Here is a 13613-nt window from a genome sequence, read left to right as displayed (position 1 = left end):
ACTTTAAATGAAATAGATGAAATATACCCATGCGAAGTTGGGTCCTTCAGCTAGTATATAATAAAAATATGAATCATGCTTACTTACCTGTAAACATCGGTTGATGCGCTTGGCTGGTACCCTTCTTGGAATGCTTCAGGTGGCATGTACTCCAGGGTACCCCCAACCCCATTACAGTCTTCAGGTCCACTTGTATACTTGGACAAGCCAAAGTCTGAGATCTGAAATTGCAACCAGAAATGGAAGGTTTTAAGAGGAACATAACATAGAACACAACTGATTCATAGTTTTTTTTGCACACAATTATTTATTATCTTCAGAGATTGATGATGTCTACAATGCTAAGGAGAAATACCCTAAAGAGATTATCTGATGTAGAAAAACATTTCAAAATGGCTTAGGAAAGAATTTTTTCTAGAAGATCATTTAGAAATCAGTGATCCTGCCCCCTCCATCTTAGGCTTTATTATACAATACAGTATAAAAACCTGAGATCTCTGACATTTTCTGGTTGTGAGGGCGTGGCCAAACGGTCAGGTTTCTGTATGCAGTTTTGGAGGCCAAAATCAGGAGTGAATTAACTAAAAGAGAAGTTGTATCTGTCCTGTATACGTTCTCTCCTTTTATGAGCTACTCCTGATTTTGGCTTACAAAACTGCATGCAGAAATCTGACCATGTGGCTGTACCCTAATACCGCTTCCAAATGTGTTGTGTTGGAGATTCTGCATAATGGTAAAATCGCGACTTGGCCAAAGTGACTTATGTATCCATGATTTAAGTTTAACATTTTATTGCTTTGATATTATTCTGCTCCATGTGGGGCATTTGACATGGTAAGAGTGAACCGTTACTTTGCTTCCCAGCTGCTTACGTCAACCCCATTAAAGTTCAGAATGGCCTCATAAATATAAATCGGAGAGTCAGGGTAAAAAAAAGCTGGTTACTGCAGCACTGCTACCAATCACTTCAATGGGAGCATAGCTTCAGTAACCAGCTCAATGGATGATGCTGTGTAGGTCTGGCACCTACTGCTGGCGTCAGAGCTACTTGGAATAGCTGATCAGTCAGAGTGTGGGGTGTTAGTAAAAATCCTGGACAACATTAGACCAGGTTCGGTCAACTGTATGAGCACCTCCTGACTTAACTTCGATGGAAGATGAGAATGGGTTGAGTTTCAAGAAAATCACAGAAATAAGATAATAATGCACTTAATAAAGTAGATGCAAGCATTATATATGGACAGAGTCCTCACTCTGATATGATAATATCTGAGACACTTAGCCAATATATTTTGATCAAAACACATCTGTGCCCACCTACCAAGCACCAATTGTCTCAGGTCAGGCGGGTCCTACGCAGGCATATGTATGAACAGAGGTCGCAGAAGCGCTTATCTGACAGCTATAGGACCAGCCTTAGGTCATAATGCCTGGCCTTGTACAAATTTGATAACCCTCTGCTCAGGTTCAGCACTTAATCGAAGTGTAACACCACAGGCATGAGATTAGATTTATGAAAGATCATGTTAACACAAAAATGTTATGTCTTCGAACAGTTCAATGCCCACTAGGGATGAGCGAATCGACTTCGGATGAAACATCCGAAGTCCATTCGCATAAAACTTCGGACAGTATTAGAATGTATTGGCGTCGATGAGCAGAAGTTACTGCTTTGCAAAGTCTCGTGAGACTTTGCGCAATAACTTCATAAATTAATTTGTACTGTAAAAAAACATTTCTTGAACTCGGGTTCGGTTCCAAGGTACCACTTGGAAATCTTTGCTCCGTACAGTATTGAAACAAAGTTTCATCCGAAGTAGATTCGCTCATCCCTAATGCCCAGTTTGCTATAACAAGCATTTCTAGTTAGTGAAATGGTTAATAACCTTTATGTGGAGCCCCTCATCTACTAGAACGTTCTTTGTTTTGAGGTCCAAGTGTAGCAGAGGAGTGGACAGATTATGCAGCCAGTTCATTCCTAATGTCACTTCATAAATGAAACGAAATTTCAAGGCCCAAGGAATGGGATTAACTCTCTCCATTAGTGTATATAAACTGCCATTCTCCATATATTCCATCACGATACCAGGAATTCCATGCAGATTTTCCTTCAAGATCCCATACAGGCGGATTATGAAAGGGCTGGCTGAGGCAGAATTCATCTTCTCTGCCTCAGAACAGAGATCTGTAAGGCCCTGTGATATATTCCTGTAACCAATTACAAAGCAGAAAGATGATACCAGCACTACATAATTCTTTCCAATAAAATTGAATTTGTCTATACTCATTGTATGGATGTCACCTATCTCTGTTGTAGTTTAATCAGCGTGTTCTGTTTTTGTGGGTCTTAGGCATCATGCACACAGTCATATTACGGATAGAATGGTATGTGCCCATACTGTAACTCTATTTGCCTTTCATTTTACACAAATTGAAGTATGCAAAGAGGTAAATATTTTGCAGAGTAAGAGAATCGTCTCACTGGTGCCACCTTCTAGAATTGGCTCCCTATGAGTTAAATAGCTTGGCTGTGTTTCCTTGCCATGCACAAAGGCTTGTTAAAAGATCACACATTGGCTCTAGGGAGCCATTTCCAGAAGGTGGCACTAGCAAGATGGTTCTCTTTCTTTGGGAGATACTTGTTTGCATATTATTCGCCCATGGAGTATTGCCAGTAAGTCTCAATACACAGCTGGTCTCCTTAACCAGTTCAAGATCAGGTCATTTACCCCTCTTCCTGACAAGGTGCATTTAAAAATTTTTTTAGTTCATGCAAAAGTTCATGCAAAAGTCATAACTTCATTTTTTCATTTGATTATGTAAATCATTTTTTCTAATTTTTTTGGGGGTGATACTGATTGCTCTTATGTTATGTTTTTATTTTACTATGTTTTTTTTTTATAAAAAGGCAAAATGTAAACAAAAGAGGAAAAAGTCTGTTTTTCAAAATTTTTTTAACAGTGCAATATGTAATAATGGTCTTTTTGATATATGGCACATATTGGTTATAGTTGCTAGGGCGGGGCTTGAAGCTGCCGTGTGGCATGTGGTGGCCTTTTTTTTCCATTTACCTTTTTTATTTTGTTGTCTTTATTTTTATTATTACACTTTATGTACCAATAAAGTCATGCAAATGCTGCATGCTTGTAGCCCACTGCTAAAAGGATTAATATCTGTGGGAAAAATGGTGTGAGGCATTTCCCTTTTACAGGCTTTAGAAGAGTTAACAGGCCTAGGTAACAGTTGCCAGGTGGGGGCTGATCCACCATCCCGTTAGGCTACTTTCACACTTTTGGCAGAAGAATCCAGCAAAACGTATGCCAACTGATTGCATTTTAAAACTGATCAGGATCCGAATCCGTCTTACAGATGCATTGCAAAAACGGATCCGTCTGTCCCTTTGTCATACGATATTTTTTTCACATTTTTACCGGACTGCGCATGCGCAGACTGGAAGGACGGATCTGGCATTCCGGTATTTTGAATGCCGTATCCGGCACTAATACATTTCCTATGGAAATTCAGGCAAGTCTTCAGTTTTTTTGGCCGGAGATAAAACCGTAGCATGCTGCGGTATTATCTCCATCCTGATCAGTCAAAAAGACTGAACTGAAGACATCCTGATGCATCCTGAACGGAATGCTCTCCATTCAGAATGCATGGGGATAAAACTGATCAGTTATTTTTCGGTATAGAGCCCCTGTGACGGAACTCTATGCCGGAAAAGAAAAACGCAAGTACCCTTAGGGAGAAATTGCTACAGATTATTGAGTGTAGCACAGTGAACTGTGTTGTGAGACTTTAAAGAGGACCTGCCACCAAAAAATGCAATATAATCTGAAAGCAGCAGGTTATAGAGAAGGAGAAAAGATATAGAGAAGGGAAAAGATTCAGTAAAACTTCTGAAGTCCTGTGACTATCCATCGGTACAGGAAGGAGGAGTTATCAGTGACTGACAGCTCTCTCTCTCTATGTACACTTATACACACAATGCTGTCAATCACTGATAACACCTCCTTCCTGTATCGATGCTGTTCACATATGGTGGAAAAAAACTGAGATATAAATGTATAAATACCACGTTTTACAGAATTTTTTCCCACAAAAATATATATCAATCTGCTCAGCTTTTCCTGCTCTACAACATGGTGCTTTCAGATTGCATTGCATTTTTTGGTGACAGGTCCACTTTAAGACAAGAAGCAAATAGCAGGTTGAGGAATCATCAGCCCACATGAGAGTCAGAGTGGTACAATAAACCAGCCTTTGAGGAAGCAATTGAGGATTATTTAGGAGCATATTGGCCTTTGAGGAGTAGTGTGTGATAAAAAGCCTGTGGAAATAACTTGCTTAAAGAGGACCTTTCATGGGTCCAGACTTGAAATAACTAGCAGGTTACTAGTTTGTCTGGGCGCTGCTCCATTCGCCCGCTGTGCCCCCCCCCTGCAGTTTCCCAGGCTGGTATGCTAATGAATAGCATCGGTACAGGGAGGAGGAGACTGCCCTGTTTCCAATCACAGCTGAGAGTGTCACAGCCAGAGAGAAGGTAAGTTTTTTTTTTTTTCTTTTAAACTGGCCTCATCATTGGGATTGTGGCTTGCCAGAACTTTTATCTTACAGGGTTCCCTGGTTTACATGCCACAACTACATCACCAACCCAAACCACCACCAGACAGAAGACCACTGACACCACAGTGTGCCCTAAGGGGAAGAACGGTCATGCCCCCTCCCGACACAACTATAAGCAACCAAATGGAGAGCTGGAGAAGGATTGCCTCTGTCAGAACTACCACTCCCATTCTCTCCACCCAACAACTCATCTGAGGGACATTTAACTTTACATTTCTTTATTGGTGATTGGTGTTAACAAGTTAGCCCCAGTTACAGGGGGAATACAGCCCTCAGAAAGGTTGTACAAGGCTGTACAGCCTAACTGCAGAACTGATCTGGGTCCGCTGAGACCCGGCAGCTCACACAGACCCCCAGACCCTTGTGGTTACATGACCGCTTGGAGAGTAAAGAATATAATAATTTTAAGGAGTTGTCTGAGATTTTAATATTGATATATCTGATCAACTGTGGCACTCTGGTGACACTACACTTAGGCCACTTGACCAATAAATGTAACGTCACTGGCCTAGGCGCAGCTCAGTCCTATTCAAGTGAATGGGTCTGGGCTGCAGTACCAAACATAGAGACTGGATGGCGCTGTGCTTAGTAACTGGTGGAGGCCGCAGCACTTATTCTCCTCAAACAGATGATGTCTGACAATCTGGATCTCCACCTATCCGATGTTGATGAGCTATCCTGAGGATACCAATTATCTGTGTTTTTTTTCGTTGTTTGTCATAAGATATTATTTTGAATGTGGTAGGGTTTTTGTGCCTTTTTAAAAATATTTCTGAACGCTTTATTAAAGCAATTACTGCAGCAGTGATGTGCCATACACCCACGTTCCCCCTGCATCAAATCTTGGTTATCACGTGGGTGTATGGCACATCGCCGCTTCAGAACAATAAACATAGACCACCCTTTATTTTATTTTTTACCGGAAAACCCTTTCTACATGCCCTGTTGAGGCATATGGATGTGATGTACCCTGATCACAACTCATTAGAACTACATAAGTGCTGACCTTTTAAAGGGAATGTATCTTGACTTATTTATTAAATCATGTTTTTATGTTAGAGATATTTTTAAGAACTTTCAGTGCTTTTTAATTTTTCATGTCACGATCTACATTAAAAATTGTGAAATCTTGGAGTTTTAATACACTAATAATAGACTGACACCTGTAGGTTTGCTCTATAATTTATGCTAGTTTCTAACATGCATATTAGTAAAACTGCCAGGTCAGCTAAACTCTTCTAACTGGTTGGTAAAGTGGCAAGCAGCCAAAAGTCAAATTTCTTTTGTGGATGTAGTGCTTGCACCAAAACTTTACGACTTTTGTACGCCAGTATTTTAACATAAAGCCCTTGATAAATTCTAAGCTATGTGTCAGTATCTGGTTTTCATTAATAATTCCCTTTAAGTTCATTGACTGTAGCACTGTTTTAGGAAAAGTGTGCAATTGTCAAGTGGTAATTGTGGTGGCTCCCCTCTGTGATCAGTAGGTTGATGCCTGACCTACTTAGTGAGAGAGGATCGTCCACGGTGGACATCCCTTTCAGCAGGAAACATAACATGTATAAACAACATAAAACTGTCAAATCAAATGTTAATGTATGTGATTCTATTAATTACTGTATTATGCACATAATCTATGATGAACATAACACTCAGGCCAAATTAAACTTACCCTTTAAGTTTCTTAACTGCCACATCAACCTTAAAAACTTTATGCTTTGCTTTGTATACAGATCCAAAGTGTCCCTGGTCAATTTGGACCCAATCAGTTAGCAATGTGACTGGTACAAGTGTTTCCTTATTCATTCCTCAAGAGAGATTCATTCCATTTAATCTGAAGAAAGCAAAAGCAACAGTAGAGGTGATGAAAGATCTTTGAATTAATAATTGTTTTCTTTTACATTTTAATTACAGTTACAGGGGACTCAGGACCCCCACCAATCAAAAGAACGGTGGTCCTGAGTCCCCTGGTTTACTGGCTAGTGGCGCATGGGACTGAGAGAGTAAATGGACCCCTCACAGTCATATATTTATCACCTATTAGACAGTTAATCACTGTTGTTTTTGCGCCAATCCATTTAAGTGTTTAGCTTGTCTGATAAAGCTGACCATACAAATTAGATAGAAGTTGGCTTTTCCTGTTAATTTTTGTAGGATCAGCATAAGACCTACTGTGGTGCCACCAGACTGTCCACCGAAATCTCCAATGACATGTTGGATGCCTGATAAATTGTACCCATGAGGGTCTGACAATGGTTTATTTCCCACTTCCCATTAAAATAAATATGCAATCAGTACCGTTAGGACAGCGGCCCATGGCTGTCATTGCCCTTCTCTCCCCTGTGCCAGAGGTGCCCCACTGCTCACCATGCTGCTGTCCCCATGCTTCTACCTAGTACTCCAGCCTCTGTCCTCAGCAAATGGCTAGGGGTACCTGAGTAGCACACTCCACCCAGACGGTGCCTGAGCTTTAGGTTCCCTGGTGACCAGCAAAAGTGTTTGTCTAGTGCTATTGTGATTTACCTGCATTTATCCTGCGTTATTTCCTGCTTGTGTTCCTGCTGTACTCCAAGTTCTGTTTCCATCTTGCCTATGTTATCCTGTACTGCCAGTGTCAGTTCTGTTTGTCTTTTAGTTAACAAATCACTGATCTCCAAAGAGAGTATACTAAATTTAAACCTAGATGTAACGATATATAGCTCATATAAGCAATTTTCATTGTATAAGAGATAAGGAGCCCCAGAGCTAAAGGCCCTAGCTGGTAGATAAAAATGCAAAAGCACCACTAATAGGTAGTGAAAACAAGACCAATTTAATGTACAAACCACAATTAGAAAATAAACAACAGCTCCGTGATCGGATGGGTACTTATAACAAATCCACGGAGAATGAGTACCCTATTCTAAAGCCCCAACCTGTCTCGCCATTGAGCAATGGTTCATCAGGGGGCAATATTTAGTGTAAAACAGAGACATAATTTACAATACACACATAATCAAGAATATGTTAGGAATTTTTATGTTTGCGGCTAAAGATACCCATATTAACTATGGGTGCCAGTAAAAACCGAACCTAGTAACACTGACCAGTACCAGTCCATACAAATTACATTAGATTCTCCAATATGAGGAAGATGGTGCGCTTAGTGGAAGCTTCACGATGAAACGTTGATCTGCGATATACTGTAGGATACATAAATAGGATTAATGGAAACCCCTTCTCTCAGTGCAGGCAAATGTCACAATGAAGTCAGACTGGATATTCCAGAATGTACAGTACAGACCAAAAGTTTGGACACACCTTCTCATTCAAAGAGTTTTCTTTATTTTCATGACTATGAAAATTGTAGATTCACACTGAAGGCATCAAAACTATGAATTAACACATGTGGAATTATATACATAACAAAAAAGTGTGAAACAACTGAAAATATGTCATATTCTAGGTTCTTCAAAGTAGCCACCTTTTGTTTTGATTACCGCTTTGCACACACTTGGAATTCTCTTGATGAGCTTCAAGAGGTAGTCACCTGAAATGGTTTTCACTTCACAGGTGTGCCCTGTCAGGTTTAATAAGTGGGATTTCTTGCCTTATAAATGGGGTTGGGACCATCAGTTGCGTTGTGGAGAAGTCAGGTGGATACACAGCTAAGTAAAGAAAAACGAGTGGCCATCATTACTTTAAGAAATGAAGGTCAGTCAGTCCAAAAAATTGGGAAAACTTTGAAAGTGTCCCAAAGTGCAGTCACAAAAACCATCAAGTGCTACAAAGAAACTGGCTCACATGCGGACCGCCCCAGAAAAGGAAGACCAAGAGTCACCTCTGCTGCGGAGGATAAGTTCATCCGAGTCACCAGCCTCAGAAATCGCAGGTTAACAGCAGCTCAGATTAGAGACCAGGTCAATGCCACACAGAGTTCTAGCAGCAGACACATCTCTAGAACAACTGTTAAGAGGAGACTGTGTGAATCAGGCCTTCATGGTAGAATATCTGTTAGGAAACCACTGCTAAGGACAGGCAACCAGCAGAAGAGACTTGTTTGGGCTAAAGAACACAAGGAATGAACATTAGGCCAGTGGAAATCTGTGCTTTGGTCTAAGGAGTCAAAATTTGAGATCTTTGGTTCCAACCACCGTGTCTTTGTGCGACGCAGAAAAGGTGAACGGATGAACTCTACATGCCTGGTTCCCACCGTGAAGCATGGAGGAGGAGGTGTGATTGTGTGGGGGTGCTTTGCTCGTGACACGGTTGGGGATTTATTCAAAATTGAAGGCATACTGAACCAGCATGGCTACCACATCATCTTGCAGCGGCATGCTATTCCATCCGGTTTGCGTTTAGTTGGACCATCATTTATTTTTCAACAGGACAATGACCCCAAACACACCTCCAGGCTGTGTAAGGGCTATTTGAACATGAAGGAGAGTGATGGGGTGCTGCGCCAGATGACCTGGCCTCCACAGTCACCGGACCTGAACCCAATCGATATGGTTTGAGTTGAGCTGGACCGCAGAGTAAAGGCAAAAGGGCCAACAAGTACTAAGCATCTCTGGGAACTCCTTCAAGACTGTTGGAAGACCATTTCAGGTGACTACCTCTTGAAGCTCATGAAGAGAATGCCAAGAGCTTGCAAAGCAGTAATCAAAGCAAAAGGTGGCTACTTTGAAGAACCTAGAATATTACATATTTTCAGTTGTTTGACACTTTTTTGTTATGTATATAATTCCACATGTGTTAATTCATAGTTTTGATGCCTTCAGTGTGAATCTACAATTTTCATAGTCATAAAAATAAAGAAAACTCTTTGAATGAGAATGTGTGTCCAAACTTTTGGTCTGTACTGTACATAGTTATAATGATATAAATGTAGTGAAGGTCCACAGGGAACCGACCAGGAATTGTCTGATGGTGCAACTGTACTTTTATAAGTGATAAGGGACCATGGAGTAACTATTTCTGTTGTTGGGAGGTCCTCTGCAAGTCAACCAGCAGGTAGTACTCGATGGTTAGAGTGTAGGTGCAGTTGAAAGGGTAACCTCTCCATTTTACTGCAGTCTTATGTAAATTGGTGTGGCGAGGGCATTGACAGAGCAGATGTTTGATGGGGAATGCCATGCCTGATATCTGTCAGGCGGCTAATGCTTACATATGAGAAGTAATCCTGGTGATACACATAGCAGATTCAAGAGAAGATCCCGGCAGCCGTCAATTGCTATTCAAAATATTCTTTTATTTTGTCATAATAATATGTCTTATGACGTGTTTCGGCTCAACAGCTTTTATCAACAAAGTTACATGCAGGTATTCAGTATCTTCCTTATATAACAATTACAAATGATACACTGGTGACGTCAGACGCCCAGCTACGGAGGCAAGTGAAATAACACCAATCAGCTGCTTGGTTTCATTATATGCATGCAAAAACACAAATCCTGACAATTCCATGAATAAATAAGTAAATAAACTAAAATCAAATAAATGGAGATACCGTATCTTTCATCCGCAGGATAATAAGAATCAGGGATTGAAACATTGTTACAAAAGCATAATCTCATAATCATGATTCAAACCTCTAGGGTGTAAGGTATCTAAGGTATGAATCCAGTAGGCTTCTCTCCGTAAAAGGAGTCTTTTTGATGTCACCACCTCTCCTAGTTCTTCTTGATTTGTTCTAATACTTGGAACCTTAATTGTGACACTGTGTGTCCGCATTTGTCAAAATGGTATGGTAGTGGCAACAATAAATTCTTTGTTCTAATCGTGGACTTATGTTTCCCTATCCTGTCCTTAACTGCCTGTTTAGTTTCGCCTATGTATGCTAAACCACAAGGTTTTGACAGAATAGTGAGAAAATACTGGCACATACTGACTGAGACATACCCGGGGTTTGAGGAATTTAAAAATCCTCCCCTGATTTGCAACAAAAAAAGCCCTAGTTTTCGTGACAAATTGGTACGTGCGGATCTGGGCAGTTGTAGAGTGACTATGAGACAGAGTACATTGGGAACAGTGAGGAGGGGCACATTCCCCTGCCTCCATTGTTTCCAATGCTCTAATATCATCAAAGGAACAGAATTTTACCATCCACATACGGGACAAGCCTTTAAAGCTAGGGACTTCTTTACATGTGAATCCACTAACGTTATTTACATGATAAAATGCTCTTGTGGTTTAGCATACATAGGCGAAACTATACAGGCAGTTAAGGACAGGATAGGGAAACATAAATCCACGAATAGAACAAAGAATTTATTGTTACCACTACCATACACCCTAGAGCAGGGATGTCAAACTCGTGGCCCTCCAGCGGTTGCAAAACTACAACTCCCATCATGCCTGGGCATACTACAGCTATCAGGGAATGATGGGAGTTGTAGTTTTGCAACATCTGGAGGGCCATGAGTTTGACATCCATGCCCTAGAGGTTTAAATCGTGAGTATGAGATTATGCGTTTGTAACAATGTTTCGATCCCTGATTCTTATTATTGTATTATATTATTTTATAGAAATCCTTGCGCTGATCCTGCGGTTAAAAGATACGGTATCTCCATTTATTTGATTTTAGTTTATTTACTTATTTCTTCATGGAATTGTCAGGATTTGTGTTTTTTGCATGCATATAATGAAACAAAGCTGCTGATTGGTGTTATTTCACTTGCCTCCGTAGCTGGGCGTCTGACGTCACCAGTGTATCACTTGTAATTGTTATATAAGGAAGATACTGAATACCTGCATGTAACTTTGTTGATAAAGGCTGTTGAGCCGAAACGCGTCATAAGACATATTATTATGACAAAATAAAAGAATATTTCGAATAGCAATTGACGGCTGCCAGGATCTTTTTTTGAATTACACGTGGAGTTTCACTCCTTCCCGCTGCAGCACGAACGCCGTGGTCGAGTGCCGGCAGATTCATACTATTGGATGCACATAGCAGAGACCGCAGAGGGTCTGCCTTCATGCATGGTAGTCTCTATGGAGCTCCTTCTGCTCCGTTGTTTCCACTGCCATATTAATTGATATAGGGCCAACTTGAACAGCCTTCGGCTAGGGCACCCTTCTTTGGCGTGCACGCTCTGCTATGTGCAACATCAGGATTTTATCCGATACATGAGCATTAGCCTTCTGCCATATATTGGACTGTCTACAAGTCCATTCTGTGTCTGCCTTTATCTATGCTACCAGTGTGCTGTCTGGATCTCTGAAACCAGCATTCAAGTCTAAGTGACTGTTTAGACTGCTGCTGCAATTTTGGTGCGGTTTCTGCACCCCAAGTTTCTGGTGCCTGACTATAGTAGGACAGCTGCCAACTATACTGGGACTATCCCACGAGGTAGCGGTCTGGTTGATCCCTTGCAACGAATTCCAGATCCATGTACAGGGGTTAAAGGATGAGTACCAGGGAATCACCAGGAAAGCACCCTCAGGGTTAGCCCAAAGTCAAACCAGTTAGTTGGCATTAGTAACAAATATCCTGTCATTAAGCCGACTGCGTATGTCTTTGGTGGAGTAAGGAGAAATAGCTGTTGGATGGAGATCTTATGTATAGTAGCTTAAGATTTTTAAGTGGCCAGTCTCAGTGCTTACTTACAGTACAGTTTGTTGTGAGAAAGCTGCAGGTTATGTATTTATGCATATACATATAGGTGTTTGGGTGGAAGACCTGTAAGATAGAAAGAAAAAAATGAACATTGGCACAATTTTATCTGTTTTATGTGCAACGTGTCTCCTGGGGACCCCTACAAATATCTGAGCATGAACCATATACAGTATAATTGCCATGCCTATGCCTGAGAGAGACCCCATATACAAGTGAAACTCAACAAATTAGAATCTCGTGCAAAAGTTCATTTATTTCAGTAATGCAACTTAAAAGGAGTTGCATTAATACTCAAAATTAGAATATTGTGCAAAAGTAATACAAATTTAAAGGAATTGCATTAATGCAACTTAAAATTAGAATATTGTGAAAAGGTTCAATATTCCAGGCTCAAAGTGTCACAGTCTAGTCAGCTAATTCATCCATACCCCTGAGCAAAGGGGACCTGAGATTGTGACTTTGGGGGGTTCATAAGCTGTAAGCCATAATCATCCAAATTATACCAAATAAAGGCGTGAAATATCTCGCTTTGCATGTAATGAGTCTCATATGTTAGTTTCACTGTTTAAGTTGCATTACTGAAATAAATGAACTTTGCACAATATTCTAATGTTTAAAGTTTCATCTGTATAGAACATATCTGTATGTTCAGTGATTCCCAATGAACTTCATACAGAGAAGTAAAGCACTAACAAAACCCAGCACAGACATTTGTCTCACTCTCGGATATGCTTCTTGTGCTTCCAGTTTCGCAGATCTGTTCATGGACAAACCACACAGTGCAGAGAACTTTATTCAGACACAGCATGTGCTGACTAAACAGGAAATGAACTGTCTCACACAGTTTCTTGGAAGCTAGTGATTGCTGATGCCCCCTGCTTGATTCTACGCCGCTTGGACTACATAGAGCAGATGTCCTCGAGCAAAGAAACATGTCACCACCTTACAATAAACGTCTGGTATACTGTACTCACCTTGCTGCCTACTTCACACACATATACAGGAAAGCTTCTGGTTAATGTGATGCAACGTCCTGCCACCCCCTCCCACCACCCACAAGGGGAGTGACTAGGCAAGAGACTCTTCAAGATGTGCATTGAATGCATGTAGACCATGTACTGCTCAATCACTGAACGCTAAATCATGTTCATTTTCTCCTATAACACAATTGTACCGTTGAAACTCCTCACTCTAGAAATGCTACAAAAAGCTGCTGTCAACCCCTTGAGGATCAAGTGATATTTGACCTTGAGGTCCAAAAGATTTATTTTTCAATTTTTATTTCTCTAATTTTGAAACAGAAACTTTAAAAATCATAAAATGACTTGTTTTTTGCAGCACAATTTGGTTGTTTAGTACCATTCTGGGGTACATATAAGTTAG

At 40.6% G+C, this 13613-nt stretch overlaps 1 protein-coding gene across 4 annotated transcripts in view; it reads right to left on the bottom strand.

Moving 5' to 3' along the window:
• RIPK3 (receptor interacting serine/threonine kinase 3) overlaps nucleotides 1–13267 on the bottom strand; it is a 63568-nt gene extending 50301 nt beyond the window's left edge. The window contains exons 1-6 of one of the 4 annotated variants that reach the window (XM_044274856.1): nucleotides 13205–13234; nucleotides 12222–12293; nucleotides 7716–7811; nucleotides 6302–7308; nucleotides 1887–2208; nucleotides 88–221 (exon numbers count right to left, since the gene is read on the bottom strand). In XM_044274856.1, the coding sequence (XP_044130791.1) occupies nucleotides 88–221; nucleotides 1887–2208; nucleotides 6302–6435 (590 nt within the window). In that variant the 5' untranslated portion in view covers nucleotides 6436–7308; nucleotides 7716–7811; nucleotides 12222–12293; nucleotides 13205–13234. Of the gene's footprint in view, nucleotides 1–87; nucleotides 222–1886; nucleotides 2209–6301; nucleotides 7938–12221; nucleotides 12294–13204 lie in introns of those variants that run through there. The other 3 variants (XM_044274848.1, XM_044274833.1, XM_044274839.1) reach the window with 3 other exon arrangements.
• Between the last annotated feature and the right edge of the window lie 346 nt (nucleotides 13268–13613).

The sequence above is a fragment of the Bufo gargarizans genome, chromosome 1 (assembly GCF_014858855.1).
Source record: "Bufo gargarizans isolate SCDJY-AF-19 chromosome 1, ASM1485885v1, whole genome shotgun sequence".
NCBI lineage: Eukaryota > Metazoa > Chordata > Amphibia > Anura > Bufonidae > Bufo > Bufo gargarizans.
The sequence above is the reverse complement of the archived record's forward strand: the minus strand, read 5'-3'. Positions and strand labels throughout refer to the sequence as shown.